Source organism: Microtus oregoni, unplaced genomic scaffold, assembly GCF_018167655.1.
Source record: "Microtus oregoni isolate MIOR12 unplaced genomic scaffold, Mior012 000014F_ref0000157, whole genome shotgun sequence".
Lineage (NCBI taxonomy): Eukaryota > Metazoa > Chordata > Mammalia > Rodentia > Cricetidae > Microtus > Microtus oregoni.
In genome coordinates, this window is record NW_024543073.1 from 15,211,605 (window position 1) to 15,224,304 (window position 12,700).

The 12,700-nt window shown below is 45.7% G+C and overlaps 1 protein-coding gene across 1 annotated transcript in view; it reads right to left on the minus strand.

Moving 5' to 3' along the window:
- The window catches only part of LOC121455757 (baculoviral IAP repeat-containing protein 1a-like), a 34,160-nt gene extending 22,778 nt beyond the window's left edge, over positions 1-11,382 (minus strand). The window contains exons 1-6 of the mRNA XM_041663430.1: positions 11,272-11,382; positions 9,212-9,778; positions 7,751-7,850; positions 5,111-5,192; positions 4,238-4,289; positions 178-297 (exon numbers count right to left, since the gene is read on the minus strand). Of these exons, the coding sequence (XP_041519364.1) occupies positions 178-297; positions 4,238-4,289; positions 5,111-5,192; positions 7,751-7,850; positions 9,212-9,776 (919 nt within the window). The 5' untranslated portion in view covers positions 9,777-9,778; positions 11,272-11,382. The remainder of the gene's footprint in view (positions 1-177; positions 298-4,237; positions 4,290-5,110; positions 5,193-7,750; positions 7,851-9,211; positions 9,779-11,271) is intronic.
- Positions 11,383-12,700: the final 1,318 nt, after the last annotated feature.

Below are 12,700 nucleotides of genomic sequence, written 5' to 3' on the forward strand. Positions count from 1 at the left end.
GCTTTGGTTCCAGCAGCCACATGATGGCTCACAGCCACTTGTGACTCCAGTTCCACAGGACCCAACCCCCTCCCCTGTCTGCCTATGAGGGCACCACACAGGCAAGTGGCATACGTACACACAGGCAATCACTCTTACACATAAACCTAAAAATAAAGAAAAACAAAGCTGGCTCACCTGTGTAGAAAAGGCCTGCTCTGACCAGAGCTTCAACAGCCACAGGTGACGTGTGGGGCCAGTCCTTGAAAGTGTCCAGCCTTAGCTCCTCATTAGCGAAGACACTGTCATTGCAGTAAGCTTGGGAAAACAGATGCAGGTGAGCACAACTGGATTGATCACAAAGTTCAGGTTAGCGGTATGTGTAGCCGGAATGATCTGATGTGCTGTGCTCACGTCAGAATAAAGGAGGGAGGTTAGGAAAACACAAGGAAGAAAAGACCCAAGAGAGAGCACGTCAGAGCTGCTGGAGCAGAGTGGCGAAGGCTGGGGTATTCCGTCCATTCTATTCTTGTCTCTGTGTGATCCATGTGCCAAAATGTAACTTAAGATGGTCTCTTGCCGGGCGGTGGTGGCGCAAGCCTTTAATCCCAGCACTCGGGAGGCAGAGGCAGGCGGATCTCTGTGAGTTCGAGGCCAGCCTGGTCTACAAGAGCTAGTTCCAGGACAGGAACCAAAAGCTACGGAGAAACCCTGTCTCGAAAAATTAAAAAAAAAAAAAAAAAAAAAAAAAAAAAAAAAAAAAAAAAGATGGTCTCTTGGTCATCTTGCATCAGGACAGAACAAAAGTGAGAGGAGATTTCTGTTTCCAGAGTCAGTGTCAGGATTTGAGAAAGGCAATTTCCCCTGGGGCTCCTGAAAAACGGTCATTGTGATGGCTTGCTCTTTGAGATGTGATGGAGGAAGGTCATTGGCTAATAAAGGAAATGCCTTGGCCCATTTTCTTGGTTAGAAGATAGGTGGGAGGAGTAAACAGAACAGAACGCTGGGAGGAAGAGGAAGTGAGCTCAGATTCGACAGCTCTCCTCTCGGGAGCAGACGCCTCAGAGAGACATCATGCTCCTGGCTCCTGGGCAGATGCATGCTATGAAGCTCCGACCCAGGATGGACATAGGCTAGAATCTTCCCGGTAAGCGCACCTGGGGGTGCAACACAGATGATTAGAAATGGGCCAAATTAATATATGAGAATTAGCCTAGAAGAGGCTAGATAGAAATGGGCCAAGCAGTGATTAAAAGAATACAGTTTCCGTGTAATTATTTTGAATAAAGCTAGCCGTGGGGGCGGCCGGGTGCCAGGGATGCAGCCCTGCCGCCCTTATTACTACAGAGATGACCACACTGTGGGTCTCCATTAGATTTCTGCCTCATCCTGGCTTCTGAACCGTTACATGTCTTTTTCTTACTTTGAACCGTTACAAGTCTTCTCCATGCTGTGAGGACTTGGAAATTAAGTTGCCTTAAACTTGGTTCTGACAAATTTCTCAAGATGAAAGCTTGCCTGTGTTCACACTTAATCCTAGGATTAGGGTTTTGTTATTGATTTTGCTGCTTTACATACTTCATTGGGGAAGCACATCACACTTAGATTTAATAAAGAAAAAGATCTTTACAATTTAGAAACCTTTTATTTTACTTTTGACTTCTATTAAGACACACGGTCATAGGGAGGAGATCCCGCTGCTTTCTTAGTGCCCACATCGTGGGTTCTCTGGTAGGAGCAGGTTGGCACTTCGGACTTTCTTTGGCTTCCTTCTTTATCTGATTGTTTCCTTCCCTATATCAGGAAGCTAACTGAGGACTCACAGTTCTGTATGTGTTCATGTGTGTGCAGGTACATGCACATGTACAGTTCACACTGGGAAAGTCAGAGGACACCCTTCACTAGTTTTCCCTTGTTAGGGAGAGTTTGTCTTTCCCTGGCTAGGTTGTCCAATCCCTGAATTCTAAGTGTCTCTGCTTCCCAGCCCTGGGATTACAAATGCACAACAGTGACACCTGGCTTTTGTCACATGGGTTCTAGAGACAGAACAGGAATCCTTTTGTTTGCATGGAAAGCAGTCTGCACACATTGCTCTGGCCTTTCCCCTTATAGTTCTTAACGTGCACAATATACTCAGTAAATTTCTTCCCAGTAATCATAACCTTAAGTTGCTTGTTTAACAGTGGCAAGAGCATGCTGGGTAACACTGTAGACAACTCCAGTTTTGCTATGGAAACTTTCATGAATGGCCTCGTTTTGAACAGCCCATTCCCTATGCCTACAATATCACCATTCTTGTAGGCTCTCGCATATGTGGCCAAAGGAACAGCTCTGCTTTCTAAAGGCCTAGAACAAACATTGGTTGCCTTTATTTTTCCTTTGTGTTTGACATTTTAGCATGTTACTGGATAATGGAGGTTCCTCCCAGAGAATGTTGTGGTGTGTGTGTGTGGGGGGGGGGTTGTGCGCACATGCACGTGTGTATATATGTTTCCTACATGTATGTATCTGTACCACATGTGTACCTGGGGTCCCAGATGATAAGAAGAGGTTGTAAGATCCCTTCCAGATGGAGTTAGAGCCTCTTGTAATTTGCTACCATGTAAGTGCTTTGGATTGAACCTGACTCCTCTGCAAGAAGAGCAAATAATCTGAAGAACTGAGACATCTTCAGCTCCATGTTTATGGGGCGGGGAGCCCCATGTTTTGCTATGAAGACTAAGCTAAACTATCCTTCAACTTATGATATTTTTGTCTCAGTATTCTTACTTCTGGGATTTCAAGCATGGATCTCTACACTGGCGCTAACCTTGGAATGTATTCCTCTCAGTTTTGTGAGTCAGGATGTCATGTAGCCTACACTGGCCTCTAATCCAATATCATTGTCAAGCCTGGACTTGAGCTCCTCTCTCCCCTTCCAAGAGCAGGGATCACAGGACTGAGCAACCACACTCAGTTGACCATAGAATTCTTGCTGTATTATGATTGTTTCCATCCTGTCCACTGCTGTTGTCCCCATGTCCCTGAATTTGCTGAGACTGTACTCAGAGCATAGTCCTAACTGCTATGCAGATGCTCTGTAACTGAGCTAAAACCCTAACACACTAGGTCATGTTTTCTTTGGGTGCTGGAGTGGAAACAAAGGACCTTGCTCAAGGTAGCCAAGTGACTAATGTCCTCAGATCTGTCACCTCATCTCAGTGTGAATGTTTCTCAGTTTCCTAACAGTGCTCTGGGCCAATTAAGAATGCTTTTGGGTTCAGTTTGCAGAGCGTTCTCTCAGCATCCAGGAAGACCTTGGTGGGTTCCCTCCCCAGCACCCGAGAACTCTGTCTCAGCACTCGACAGGAAGAGGTTGAAGGTCAAGATTATCTGAGTTTGAGGCCAGTCTGGGATAGGAAAGATTCTGAAAAATGCTTCCAAAACATTTTATCCAAGATTTTAGTTGTTTGAAGGGAAACATCACTTACAGCACAGACCATACTATGTTAACTATGGTTACCTACAATAAACACTAAGCTACTCAGTGGTAGCCATGGTGTATAGATGTTTGCCACTAAAGGTGAACCTCCTAATTAACTCCTGGACACCTCCTGGTTGAAGGAGAGAACCAACTCCTGTAAATTTTTGTCTTATTTTTGCACCTTCACACATGGGACCCACTAAGTAATTAACTGAACATAAGTTTTTAAAAATTTTACTTTTAAAGATTTATTTACTTTTATTTTGATGTATGTGTTTTGTCTGCATGTTTGACAGCACCACTTGTGTGCAGTGTCCATGGAGGTCAGAGGAGGGCATTGGATTCTCTGTAACTGGACTTAGAGAGTTGTGAGCTGCCATATGGGTACTGGGAATCTAACCCAAGTTCTTTATGAGAGCAGCAAGTGAGCTTGAGCCCAGAACCATCTTTCCCACCCATAAAGTAAAAACAAAACCAATCCAGTCATTCCATAATAGGGAAATCACTTATGAAAGTAACTGTTAAAGCAAGTTGATGAGGAATGGAGAGATGGCTCAGTGGTACATAACACTTACTGCTCTTCCAGAGGACCCAGGTTCAATTCCCAGCACCCACATCAGGCTGTTTACAAGTGCATGTAACTCCAGCTCCAAGGGATCTGACATCCTCATCTGGCTTCCAAAATCACCTACATACATGTGGTACACACAGAGAGACCTGGAGGCAGATATGGAGGAGGGAGGCACAAAAAGGAAAGAAACAAGCAAAGCTTATTGAATGCGCCTGAGGTTTTACCTGACACCATAGGCAATTCTCTTCTGACCCAGGAATTCAGAAAATGTTCTCCCTGAGGGAAAGAAATTCAGGTTACTGACTGATTTATAAAATAGACGTCTGTCTGTGAGCTGCAACTGAAGGACTCCCCTGCCCCCCAGCACTAAAGCGACATTTCACTAGAGCAGCGGAAGTGTTGGCAAAGCAGACCTTTAGTCCGATTTCTGTTGATCTCGGGAATTTTATGCAGTACAGACAGCAGCGAATGTTTACCTGTGCAAATGGGAGCTTTCTCGGGGTCACTCTCAACAGACACGCAGCTCAGCAACAGAACTGCAGTCACACACACAGATGCATTTGGCTCAGGGGGAACTGCGCCATGGGAAGGAAGCTCCCCTCAGAAGGACCTTCAGAAGTTGGAAACTGGGCAACTCTCCCTCTGAGAAAACTGCGCCCAGACTCTCAGCCCTGCTCTCTGCAGACACAGCCTCTGGGTCATCAGCCATTCCATTCTCCTTTGGCTTCTGTGTGGGCTAAGTTTCTCACCGCTTACCACTGGGAAGTCCCTACTAGTGTAGACCCTAGACAACCAGGGGTGGGAGCCAGCTCTGAGAGCCCTGCTGTCACCAGGTACTAGGACAGAAGACTGGGTCGGGCATCCAGACAGAAGCAGCAGAAGGAAGCAAGGGCAGCCAGCTCAGTGGGGGAGGAGGAAGGAAGCAGCTGAAGTACCCAAAGGCAGCCTGAAAATTCACATATACATGGTTCCAGCTGAGCAAGAGAAGATTTTTCATCTCCACTGTGCAGATGAGATGCGGGAGCTTGAATCCATGAAAAAAATTAAACTCCTTAATGAATCCACACCACTGGGAAGAGTTTGTTGCTGTGAATTACCGTAACATGGACAAATCCCTCGTAGCTTTTAATATACTGGGCAATTTCCTCCGAGGATTTCTTACTTCGAAGAAATTCACACCTAAAACATAATTAAAGTTATCTCAATACTATGATGAACATTTTCTGTATTACAATAAATATTTGCTAAAATCCTATCAAATTGTTGAATTTGATCTTTTAATAAAACTGCCAAAATTTTTCCTCACAGCTTCCTCAGGAGGATTAACATCATGCTGCTAGAAACATTTAAATCATATTACTGATAAGATATATAAATATTTGAAATAAAACCTGTGCCAGTTAGTCTTTTGTCAACTTGACACAAGCTGGAGTCATCTGGGAAGAGGGAGCCACGGTTGGGAAAATCCCTCTATCAGATTAGCCTGTAGTCCAGTCTGGGCATTTTCTCAATTAATGAGAGACGTGGGAAGACTCAGTCCACTGTGGGCAGTGCCACCCTGGGCAGGGGTCCTGAGAAGCATAAGAAAGGCAGCTGGGCATGAGCCTGGGAGCAAGACAGTTAGCGGTGCTCTTTCATGGCGTCTGTCTGTCCCTGCTTTTGTTCTTGCCCTGATGTCCCTCCACGGTGGATGGTAATCTGGACATGTAAGCCAAATAAACCCCTTCCCTCTCAGGCTGCTTTGGGTCATGGCCCAGCAGAGATCAACAGCAACAGAAAGAAAACAATAGGAAACCTTCATCTTGTTTTAATTTTCTTTCAACACAGGCTCTCCCTCTGTTGCGGTGGTGATGTCATGCTCAAGCACAGCCTGGATTGCAGGCCTACACTGCTGCAGCCGCTGTTCTCTTCTTGAAACAAATAGGCAAGAGAATCAACGATAGTGATTCTCAGTCAGTAGAGTGTGGGGCACACACACACACACACACACACACACACACACACACACACTAAATCAATGTAAAGAATCCCAAGGGCTGGAAGGAGAAGGGCCTGTAAACACTGACTAAGATATTTAATGGCATTAGGTATTAAAGCTCATCTTTTTGGGAATAATGACACTGTGGTTCTTTTCTCTTTATTAGTCATGATTTAAAGGCATATGCTAAAAGAATAACAAATGGAACCATGCGTTAGCTGGAACGTGCTTTGACATAACCTTATCATCACTCTTCCGAGCAGATGGCAGGAAAGACACAGGTGAAATTTGATTTGAGCAGACAGGGGCAGGTGCTCTCTACTTTGCGAGATAACATGATGAAAGTCTGGAAACTAGGTACAGGAATGAACCTGTATGTGGCACAAACAAAAACAATAGACACAAAAAGCACCTCTGAACACATTATGAAAAATAATTAAAATATGCTTTCATTTCCTAAGCCGGGTGAAAGACCACTGCAATTACAAAAACTCCGAATCTCTGAAATAAAATACACCTGTTTCCCTTCCGTGGCGCTGCTGTGTGGTGACCTAGGCATCTGTCCTCCTTGTCATTTTTTTTTTAAATCAGAAGATGGCCTTGAACACCTGATACTAGCACCTCCACCCTTGTAGTGCAGGGATGACAGGTGAGTGTCACCGTGTCCAGCAAGTGTTTTCTTTGCGCATGTTCTGCAGTAAATGAAACCTCTTATAATATCTTAAACACTGTTATTTTCCTTCTTTTATACAGCACTTCCACCCCTGTGCAGATTCACTCACTTGTTAGTTAAGGGAAATCATGAAACTGCTACTTGACAAGACATATTGTAATATTGGGGACAATAAAGCAACATTTAGCCAGGCAATGGTGGTGCATGATTTTAATCCCAGTATTCGGGGACAGAAAGATCTCTGTGAGTTTGAGGCCAGTCTGGTCTACAGAGTGAGATACAGGACAGTCAGGACTATACAGAGAACCCTATCTTTTGAAAAACAAAACCAAATGTTTAATAACGGTTGGGAGGGACCGGAGTGCATGCACTTGACACTTGCAGGAGACGTGAGTTCAGCGCCCAGCACCCACATCTTACTGTAGCTCTAAGGTGTTCTGAGACCTCTGCCCTCCATGGACACCTGTAGTAACTTTACATAGACACCGTCCCCCAAATAATTAAAAACGAAAGCTGAACCTGGGGAGATGCCTCGGTAGTTAAAATACCTCAGCATAACTACAAAAGCCTGAAATTGAATCTGTGTTGATTCTGTAAATTCAGGACCCAGTCCACCATGTCTCCAACCCTAACCCTGGAGGGATGGAGTCAGGCAGATCCCAGGTTGCCTATCTCAAAATATAAGGCAGAGAATGATGGAGGGCAGGAACCTATACCAACATGTGACCTCCCCACAGGCATGGATGAATACACATTCATATACTACATACCAACACACCACACACATAAACACACTTTACATTTACCAACACACTACACAGAAAGTATAAAAAGTAAAAACTGATAAGGCAAAAACAGTATAAAAGAGAAAGATCCATTTAAGTTCATGTGGTTTAAAGTTTTCACTATGTGAGCAGATCTTCCTTGTTTGAAAATTCTGGGATGATCCCATGCTGGATAAGAGAAATATCAGAACTCATGTGGTACTCCAACAATGTTGGTCTTTTCTCTCTAGGCTCCTCTTGCTAAAAACAAACAAATCAAAAATAAAATCTGAAAATACAAGTGAAGTGTTTGTCTGCTTACTTGGGGAACCACTTGGCATGCTCCTTCCAAGGATCGTCTCCTTCTTCCCAGTTTCCCAAGCATCCAGCGCAGGAGAAACACTGCACGGTGTCCCTTTTACCTACAATGCAGTGACGTGTTCTGACTGGCCAGCAATGGCACCAGGAACGACCTTGGAGCTGATCATATTGTAGCAGAACAGACAGACCCCAGAATGCCTGTTCTTCCATGACCCCTCAGGCCGGATCCCTGTCCACAGTCGCACTGCCCTAAATGACCCCTTCTGAGCTCTGGACCTCCATCCCCAGCATGGCCTTCCTCCATATACACTACCCTCACACGATGGCTTCGTAGACAGAAGTTACTCTTTAGCTTTCAGGACCAAAGGGATGGAGATGCTAGGATTTGCTAAAATGATGCCATTAGAAGGCCTAAGTGTCACGTTTGCTGCATTGTGTCTATGGAAACAGGAACATTTCATTAGTTCTTTGAACCTCAGTGAAGTCACCTATGAAATGTGGGAAGGGCAAACTAGTCGAAATAGAATTAGTGCTCAATCCATGCACAGCTTACATAAGTGGGTCCCCAGCACACCACAGACGCTGCTATAACGTCATCCACATCTCTCCTAACACCTGGTGTGTGGCTAAGGCATTTCAAAGTGCAGTGTTGTCAAAGGCAGCTTGCCTCTGGATGGGGGTTAAACAAGTACAAAGAGCATCCTTCCAAAACTAAAGAAATGAAATAAATCAAGGAAATACACAATTAATAGTATTCGTGAAACTAGAGGACAGTGGGACTGGTCTATCTCATGGTCCATTTTCAGCACCTTATGAATTGAACTAAGGTTTTCTGCAGTCTATTTAGCTTTGTTTTCAATTGCTGGCACTAAGCAATGGCTAAGTTAGCCCTCTTGTAATGAGCTACACCCTCAACTTCAGGTTCATAGTTTCTCAGGCCCGCATTTACAGAAAAGATCCTTGTGTTTTACACATATTTGGCAAGATAATAGTGCTACACTAAAAGTAAATTAAAGAGAGAGGAAAACTATTAAAGTGGATGTTTAATTAACCAGATCTCCTCTGCCACAATTAACAAATAAGGAATGATTAACAAGAGGTAGTGGAAGAAGAGGAGGATGGGAAGGAGCAAGAGTAGTCGGAGAAGGTAGAGGAAGAGCAGAGGAGGAGGAAGAAGGAGAAGAGAAAGAAGAAAAGAGGAATGAAGGGATGGAGAGATGGCTCAGTGGTTAAGAGGGCTCTTGTAGGGGACTGGAGTTGGGTTCCCCGCACCAACTTCAGACAGTTCACAACCACTGGAATCCACTGCTCCCAGGGTCTGATGTTCTTCTCTGGACCCTATGGCCTCCTGTACTCACAAGTGAAAATCCCCCACCTCCTCACATAACTACAGATATTTTTTAAAAATGGAAACTAAACTATATATTTTACAGAAACACATCACAAAATGGGATCTAATTACCTGTAAAGACGAAGCCAGCTGCTGAGAGCACACGTGGCGATGTCCCATGGGCATAGAACGGCCAGTTCTCAAAGGACTCCAGTCTGGCCTCCTCTTCTTGGTACCTTGCTTTGCCGCCCCTCAGCTTCTCTGGACTCTTCACCCTTATGTCATACTTGCCAATGTTCCCAACATCTTTGCCCAAAAGGAATGCGCATTCTGGACGCCATCTCTTGTGGTTTTCTATGGGAAGATTCCTGAGTCTGGTGCAAAAGAGGATTAAGCTACAGCAGAAGCACTGAACCCCAAGTTTCACCCCGGTATAGTAAAACCCAGCAGCTGCCATCTCCTGTGGCGTCCATGATCTGAATGTGTCATAGGTCATGAAAGTCTTTAATCGTTTGGCTTCATTGCGCATCTGTGGGTTAAAACCTTTCTTCATTTTCATTCGTAATGCATGGTCTTCTTCTTGTTGTCTTTTTAAGACCTGAAGTGCATCCACACCCAGAAGAGCAGATAACTGGGAGACAAAATCATCATCGAATTCAGAAATGCTCTCCTCAGAGGCTTCTCCCTGGGTGGCCATTTCTAACGGAGAAAGGAAAGCAGATGATTGGTGCCTGTGACATTTTTATTATAAAGTGTGTGTCTCAGGGCTAGAGAGACAGCTCAGTAATAGAGCAGCTTGCCACAAGCCCAGTGAGTTCAGCTGGCTCCCCTGCAACCCTCCAGGTAAGTAGGAGACAAGTGACTCTCATAAGCAGACCTATGCAAGTCCAAGGTGGGCTTGAGGCAATGAATCCACCTTGGGTTGGAGTGGGCCTGAGCCAACAAATTCCACCGGAGTGGGACTGAACCAGCTACCTAGGCTTGAGTGCACATGAGAAAGCAAGCTCCGTGGGAGTGGAGTGGATCCAGTCCAGGGACATTTGTGGACCAGGACTGAGCCAGCGACCTGGGCAGAGCAGACCTGAGATAGCAAACTCCACAGGAACAGTTACAGGGAACAACCGCTGAGTGAGTGACCCAGAGCCAGAAACCACTGAAAGTTCGGAATCGAATCTGGGACTTTCAAGGTAGTAGACCTAAGCCAGGACCCCTGTGGGTCTGGGTGTGAGTCTAGGACCTCAGAGGAACTAGGCCTGAGCCAGGACCTCTGCTGGTCTGGGCATGAATCTGGGACCTCCTAGGGAGTATGCCTGAGCAGGGACCTCTGGGAGTCTGGGTGTTGGTCTGGGACATCAAAGAGAAAAGGCAGGAACCAGAAACCTCAGAGGGTCTGAGCATGAGTCTGGGACCTCTGAGGAAGTAAGCCTGAGCCAGGTCCTCTGTGGGTCTGGGCGTACCCAAGCCTGGGTACTCCAAGGGAGTAGAACAGAGCTGGAGTCCTTTACAGGACCAATCCCAAGATAGGCATTTCTGTAGGAATAGATCCAGACCAGGGACATTTACAGAAACAGGTCTGAGCCAACAACCTAGGCTAGAGCAGGCCTGAGATAGCAAACTCCAGGGCAGTGGAGCAAAACCCAGAAGTGCTGAATGACCTCCAGGGACACAAAGTAACCAACAGGGTAACTAGAACCATGGCACTGACTGTACCATGAGGAACAACTATCTGAGCCTTGGATTCACTGGCACCCAGAAGATTAATCAAAAGAATCACAGACATGGGGACCTTGGGAAAGGGTTGAAGGAGAAGGGAGATTCAGGAAGGGGAGCAGAGAAAAATGTAGAGCTCAATAAAAATCAATTTTATAAGGAAGTATAAAAAAAGAGAAAAAGTACAACCTTGTCACTAGCATGTGAAATGTCCTACAGCGTGGTCCTTCTGGGGTTCTGTCAGTCCTCAACATACTCGACTCTGGGACTCAATAACTGTGATTTTACAGTTGTCTCTGGATAGCCCCACCCCCTTACAGTCTCCTCTGCGGTCATGAAACAAAGGTCTTGCTCTTATCTATAGACACAATTGCCCAACTCTATCATCCTGTTCCTTCCCTTTAGAAGGAACTGGGCAAGACTTGGAAGCCTATGGCTCTGCTTAGTTGCTTTCATTTTCAATCAGCACAACCTGTACTTACTTTTTCTGTTGCTGGGATAAAACACCTTCACAAAGAAGCTCACAGAAAATACGGTTTGTTCTGTCTTACAGTTGAAGATACATTTCCACCGTGGCACAGGAGACTTGGTGTCAGGAGCAGGAAACCAGCCGATCACAGAGCATCAATAGCAAGGAAGCAGAGAAAATGAATGGGAAGTGGCACCAGGCTATAAAGTCTCAAGGCCTGTCCCTAGTGACCCACTTCCTCCACCAGGCTCCGCCTCTTAAAGGTTCCAAAATCTTACCAACTAGCAGCCCAGCAGGAAGCCAAATGCTCAAACACGTGAGCTGCTCATAGGAGACTTTTTGCATTCAGACCACAGCATCACCAGACACAGCGTCCTCCCCTAACGTCTGTGTGTGGATACCCCCTCCTGGTCATCTTCTTTCTTTCTTCCTGAAAAATGTTTATAAATCTCGGGGTGTGTGTGTGTGTGTATGTGTGTGTGTGTGTGTGTGTGTATGTACATGTCTTAGTGTGAGCTACTATTGTTCTGATGAAACACCATGATCAAAGTAATTTGGGGAGGAAAGGGGTTCTTTCTCTCACAGTTCCCTGTCCATCATGAAAAGCAGTGAGGGTGGGTGTTGCAGTTTAGAGGCAGTGAATGAACCACAATGTATAACAAACGCACATGGTGTGTCATTGATAGGGGGTGAAAAGAGGGGTCGGTAGGTTGGCCTGCCTGGGAAAAGGAAGTGGTGTAGAGAGAGCGAAGAGTGGGCGGAGCCTGCTTTTTTTTTTTTTGCTTTATAAATAATAGCATTCAAAATTAATTTCCACCTCCTTCCCTCCTCCCATTTCCCTCCCACTCCCCCCCTCCCCATCTAGTCCTAAGAGAGGGCAGGGTACCCTGCCCTATGGGAAGTCCAAGGCTCTCCCCACTCCTTTCAGGCCTAGGAAGGTGTGCATCCAAACAAATTAGGATTCCAAAAAGCCAGTACATGCAGTAGAATCAAATCCCAGTGCATTTATCAATGGCTTCTCAGTCAGCCCCCATTGCCAGCCCCATTCAGAGAGTCTGGTTTGAACACATGCTCGTTCAGTCCCAGTCCAGCTGGATTTGATGAGCTCCCATTAGAACAGGCACACTGTCTCAGTGGGTGGACCAACCCCTTGCGGTCCTGACTGCCTTGCTCGTGTTCTCCCTCTTTCTGCTCTTCAACTGGACCTTGGGAGGTCAGCCCAGTGCTCCGATGTGGGTCTCTGTCTCTATCTTGATCTGTAGCCGGATGAAGATTCTATGGTGATATTCAAGATAATCATCAGTCTGACTACAGGACAAGGCCAGTTCATGCTCCCTCTCCTCCACTGCCCAAGGACCAGAGCCTGCTTTTAAAGAGGCCCTGATGCATGCATACAGAGACTTCTGCAGTCATTCTGTACATGAGCATAGATTACACAGTGA